The 5,992-nt window shown below is 56.7% G+C and overlaps 1 protein-coding gene across 5 annotated transcripts in view; it reads right to left on the bottom strand.

Annotated features, from left to right (window-relative positions):
* The window catches only part of LOC144242746 (long-chain-fatty-acid--CoA ligase ACSBG2-like), a 35,276-nt gene that overhangs the window by 11,528 nt on the left and 17,756 nt on the right, over positions 1-5,992 (bottom strand). For all 5 annotated transcript variants that reach the window (XM_077777851.1, XM_077777983.1, XM_077777782.1 and 2 more), the window contains 2 exons: positions 4,519-4,668; positions 910-1,086 (listed from right to left, as the gene is read on the bottom strand). In XM_077777851.1, the coding sequence (XP_077633977.1) occupies positions 910-1,086; positions 4,519-4,668 (327 nt within the window). The remainder of the gene's footprint in view (positions 1-909; positions 1,087-4,518; positions 4,669-5,992) is intronic.

Consider the following 5,992-nt stretch of genomic DNA (forward strand, 5'->3'; position numbering starts at 1 on the left):
TTTTATCGCCCGTGGGGCTGGTGGTTTGGAAACTATTGAAGTATTAGGAGTTGATAAGGATGCAGAGGGACTGGATCTGCTCGGATCTTGAAGCCATCAGCCAGAAAAGGAAGTGTTTATCATCGTGTGGCTACAAGTTCTCCAACACGGAGCACAGGGGTGTGGGAGGGGGGCCGAGGAGATACTGAAGTGGAGAACAAAATGGCGAGGAGTCTGCCATGTGAACAATGAGGGAACGAATCTTCTAGGAGTCACACAGGCTGTAAGACTTAGCCTGCTCAGTGCCTCCAGGCAGAGTCGCTGTCCCCTGAATGTGTCACACCCTAACCCCAGAACCTGTGAAGATGTTCTCTTTCACAGCAAAAGGGACTGTAGATGTGGGAAAGGGCCTTGAGATGCATTTGGTTGTGTGGAGCTTTTTGGTGCTGGGAATGCTGACTTAAAACACATGTGTGCGCACACACATCTGCTTTTTATTTTTGATAAAAATATTTTAATTTTTTTAATGTTTTATTTATTTTTGAGAAAGAGACAGCGTGAGCAGGGGAGGGACAGAGAGAGAGGGAGACACAGAATCCAAAGCAGGCTCCAGGCTCTGAGCTGTCAGCACAGAACCCACGAGCCATGAGACCATGACCTGAGCCGAAGTCAGACGCTCAACTGACTGAGCCACCCAGGCGCCCCCAATATGTTCTTCTTTTAATACCAGTCACATCTTAGTTTTGGGTGGTTCAGTGTACAACCTGAACAACCATATGGGGATGCCCTGACGTGGATAAAGACATAAACTAAAAGAACGGGGCCAACCATTTCCACTGCCTCTACGTTGGAGCATAAGATAGAGAAAGAACCCCTGGATCGAGGGCTTAACAGATCCACCCACTCGTCCCAGGCTGCCCTCAGCCTCACCTTGAGCGCGTCTGGTTGAGCGAAGTAGGTGTAAGCCCCAATCTTCATGGGTATCCAGACATCCATCATCTGAGCCGCGATGTGGCTGAGGGGAAGGTAGCTGACCACCACCTCCTGCTTTTCCGCGGCGTTGGACAGGCCGCAGTTCTTCGCCGCTGCCCCGGCGGTCCACGTGATCTGGAACACAAGTCGGGCTTACTTGCCGGAGGGCCATTTAAATGCAGTTATTTAACACACACTTACAGAGCACCTACTGTGTGCTCGGCACCGCTGTCCTACTTTATACACATGAAGTCCTAACATGCTGGGGTCGGTAACCGTGATTCTGTATATTTTACAGATGGGGAAACAGAAGCACGGAGCAGTGAGCTGACGCCCGAGGCTAGGAGTGAGCAGCTCTGAGGCCAGAAGAGCCACTTGGACCCAACAACACACCCTAGAATCAGAACACCTACATGGAGAGTCAAAAATCTCAAGGATTCAGTAAGCATCCCAGGATCAAATCCTGACTCTGCTGTTTGCTTGCTTGCTTGGTGACCCTGGGCTCTTTGCTCATCTGTAAAATGGGCACAGAGGCTTCTTCTGTCCAACACACCAAACAGCCTTTGCGTAATCCCATCACACAAACACGCAGCAGTGAGCAATATTCATGTTTTTCTTTCTCCACTGCATGCCCTGATGTGAAGTTTCAGCAGGTCTGTAATTTTGCAGCCTGCACTTCTCACTGGCATCATAAATCCCTGGCAAAGAATCCCTCATTCATTAAGCCACACGGGCCTCCACACTGTTCCTCCAGCGCATGAGGCACGGTGCTGCCTCAGGGCCTTTGCACATGCTGTTCCAGCTGCATGGAATGCTCTTCCTCCAGCTTTCCCCACAACTGAGTCTTTCTCAAATGTTATGTTTCTGCTTAAATGTCACCAACTCAGAGAGGCCATCTCATGCCACCCAAACCGGAATGGCCTCAGACGGAGGGAGTTTCCTTCTTTCCCAGCAGCCTGTGTTCCAAGGCACCAGTGACATCTGTTGAGGGAAGGAGCTTGGCCTGGGTAGACCATGATGTAGGCCAGGGGTGTCGAGACTCCTGGGTTCAGAGCCTGCCTCAGTGACATTGAGCACGTCATTTCCCCTCTCCGAGCCTCGGTTTCCCCATCTGTGAAAGGGGTTCGTGACCGTTTCCCTTGGGGCAAGGGAGTGGGGGAGGGGTGTGGTCAGGGTCTCGGGCGGAGCTTTGGCCTGCGTGGCTTGCACCGGGCTAGCCTTTGCTTGCTGCTCTGACGACGATGGCGTAATCTAACAGGGTCCTGCGTTGGCATGGCTGGCGTGGCCCACGGTGCGCCTGTATGTGCAGGGCGGGCAAGGACAGCTGCACATTCCCTGCCGCACCTCCGTCCGGAGCTGGAAGGTGTTCCTCTCCCCTCACAGGGCTGTTTGGATCAAGACAGTGGAGCAGAAGTGACCCTGTGTGGCTTCAGACATTGAGCCTCGCGTCTGTCCAGGAGATTCCTTCCTCGGGGGGAACCAGCCACCACGCGAAGAAGCCCCACGCCCCAGGCCATGTGACACAGGGGAGTGCCACCCTGCTTGGGCAGGAAGCGCCAGCGACACTTCCCCACTTCCCGGGACTAAAGAAGCTCCCCGCCGAGCCCCGCCTGAGCTCCAGACTCAGAAGAAATCCACCGCTCGGGTTTTAAGTCGGCCTGAGGTACCCGACACGGCGTCTGAAATAATTCACCCCGTAAGGCAACTCTGAGAGACAGAAGCCGTTCTGGCCTCCCTTTTACAGACAGGGAAACTGAGGCCCAGAGAAGATGAGGAACTTGTCCCAGGTCACACCGCCAGCAGGTGGGAGCGCCAGGATGCAGGCCCCGGGTCACCCTCATGGGGAGAGGGCGTCTCATCAGCCACAAAGGCACGAGGCGCAGAGACACCGGCCAGGGTAGGGGCAGGGTCTCAGTAGATTCCTTTCATCCCTTTACACAGATTCCAAAGTCGTGGATCGGGGCCCCCTGTGCACCCGGCATGGGGGTCACAGTGGTGACATGGGAGAGACCTGTCCTCCCGGGGCTGCTGCCCACGGGAAACAGGTGACTTACCAGGCATCAGGGTGAGAAGAACAGGAGCCAGACGCAGATTAGAAGCCACCGGAGTGGTTTATTTTTGTGTGCTGTTTTCAGCACGGAAGTCCGGGAGGGCTTCGTGGAGGAGGTCACGTGGGAGCAGGGCCCGAGGGAGGTGAAGCTACGAGCCGTGGGGCTCTCCGGCAACGAGAGCGAGCAAGAGGGCGCGGCCAGCGCAGAGCCCGGTGCGTCTGCTAACCGGTCACCTGGGCTGGGAGGAGGCCTCGTGTGAACACCGGTGGTCTTCCCGACAGAGACCCACCATCGCCAGTCGGGGGCTTTTCTGCTTGAAAAAATGTGCACGTGTGCACCTTGCTCGCGGATGTTTTTTAGCTTTCAGCACGAAGCACGCTTTGCCCTGCCTGCCGCGCTGCAGCGCTCAACAGCGTTTACGTCACGCGTGTGGACAGTTTCACACGGCGGCCACGTGGAGCTGCAGGGCTGGGGGCGCGTCCTGCGAGGCCGCCTGCCTGCCGGGTCCAGGCCTGGCGCCACCGGGCTGCTCTGTGTGGCCCGGCCCCGGGGCCCCGCCTCTGCACTTCGGTTTTCCCGCATGCAGAAGGGAGCGTCCGCCTAGAGAACTGGCAGGAGCCGCTCTGAGCGCTCAGAGCGTAAGGCCCTCGGGCCGTGCCTGGCGAGCACGCGCTGCTTCTCCCCTTTTTGTGTGAAGCCACTCTGTTGACGGGTAGCTGGGGCACGGGCACTACACGTGTGTAGAGGGGACAGCCTGGCACCCCTGACACTGGTCTCCACCGGTGAAACCATCCCCCAAATCAAGGTGGTAAATGCTGACATCACCCCGAGGGTTTCCACGCACCCCTCTGTGACGCCTCCCTCATCCCCTCCCCCTGCCCCGCCACCCAGGCAGCCCAGATCTGCTTTCTGTCCCTGTGGGTAAGTTTGCATTTCTGAGGGTTTTACATAAATGGCGTCCTTCAGCATCCGCTGCCTTTATTCTCCTGTGACGATGGTCTAAATTGCCGTCGCTTGTGGCTCCGTCCAGACATATGTCTTTTCCAAAGACGCAGCCTTTCCCGAGTAACTGAAACAGCAACTTCCGCTTTGCTTCCGAAACACGGAATGTGTGTCCTGCTCTTTCACGTACTTATCTTACTATCAAACATGGCCTGAGCTCTCTCCAAACAGGAGCTCAATCAGTTTTCAAAACAGCCCACGCGGAGGGGACTGTAGCACCACACCCACTTTACAGATGTGCAAACTGAGGCTTGGAGCCGTGAGGTAAGCCTCACGATCAAGAGCCAGGATTTGAATGCAGTCTGCTCTGAAGCCCTCGGTTTCAGCCCCTGCGCTAGGCTGAAACATGACTCTCCGTGCTTCACTGGTTGGGGAGCCGCCATGTGCCAGACCCCTCGAGGCCACCCTGCGTCTGTGGGTCAGGAGTGGAAAAAGCCCGAGGGAACCTGGCCCAGCATGCAGGGACCCCGGGGGCCGCAGAGCTCGGTGCTGCTGGTGGCGGAGACCCACTTACATTGTCGTGGCTAAGCATCACCCCCTTGGGGCTGCCTATGGTCCCAGAAGTGTAGATGACCACCGCGCACTGATTGGCCCTCTGGCTGTCTATGATCTGGTCCAGCTGGGACTCGGGGATGCTGTTGCCAAGTTCCATGAAATCATTCCACTGTGGAGAGAAAAGACAGGCAGGATGGGCGCCCCGGATGTGAGCGTGACCTGCAATAGGCCGGGGGTGGCCCCCAGTCAGGCCGGTGACCATCAGCTTCTCCAAAGCAAGAGTCCGGCCACGAGGGGTCACCCGGCCTGGTGCCTCTTAAGACAGCCCTAAAATGTTTGCTTGGCCGCCTCTACTTCCCAGCCCGGCTGCTGGGTCTGGACATGTGACGGCAGCTGGTCCAATCACAGTGAAGGTCAGGGCTTTTGCTGGAAGCGCTGGGGCAGGAATGAGTCATCTGGACCCGGGTGAGTCAGGATGTAGCCCCGGGAGCCGACGAAGGTCACCCAGCAGGTAAACAGGAACCAGGCTTCCGAACCAAGGTGTCGGGACCCGGAGCTGCGCACTTACCTGCCTTCAGATGCGGGCTGGGCTGTGCCAGCTGAGCTGTCACCCAGGACGGGGAGCCCCAGCAAGGCCCTGGAGGAGGGCGGGGCTCTGGATTCCAGACGGAGGGCACGCAGCGGCCCCCAGAAGGGGAGTGAGGATGTGACGCCGGGCCCACCACCGCGGGCCCCATTCGGGGCCTTTCTGGTCTCGCAGGGATGGTGCCGTGGGCGTCTAGCGGGCAGAGGCCCCGGGCGCTGCTCAGTGGCCGACAGCGCAGTTTGGCCCACGACAAAGAGAATTATCTGCCCCGAGCGTCCAGGGTGTTGTTCATCCTGCTGCCGCTGACAAAGGAGTTTTTTTTTTTCCTAAGGTATGCAAACCTCAGATACTGCTCCTGTGACGGCCACTCTTAACCACTGAAATGTCTGTGGTTCTGATCAGTTTTCTTCCTCAGTCAGGCACCATTCTGGTCTTGACATGTGAGTGTTTTCTGGAAGGTGCACAGGCAGCCGAGGTTCTGGTTGGCCAGAAAGAATCACTGGCACCTTTTGTCTGCCTTCCACGAACCAGATAAACTCTGTGACGTTTTAGGACTTCTGATCCGAGTCATGGGTTTGAGGGTCTGATCACCTGGACGTTAACAGCAGCTCGTCTTGCCCTTCTCACAGGCCCCCTGGCCCGGCTTACCTCACCCCTGCTCTGGCTAGCCTGAGGTCATCCTGCTTGGAGAGCCGGTAGAGAGAGGGGGAGAGAGGGGGAGGCGCAGAGGAGCCTGGCTGCTGGACCCGAAGGAGGATTGGGGACTTAGCCTCTAGGGCAGCGTTTAAGGAGATGCAAACGACAGAACAAAACAAAAGACGCCAAACCTCTGGTAATCAACATAAGTAGTATTTTAAATGCAATACTTTTAAACTCACTAATAATTTAAAAAAGCTTCATGATGGGG

This window comes from Crocuta crocuta, unplaced genomic scaffold (assembly GCF_008692635.1).
Source record: "Crocuta crocuta isolate KB4526 unplaced genomic scaffold, BGI_CrCroc_1.0 scaffold110, whole genome shotgun sequence".
NCBI lineage: Eukaryota > Metazoa > Chordata > Mammalia > Carnivora > Hyaenidae > Crocuta > Crocuta crocuta.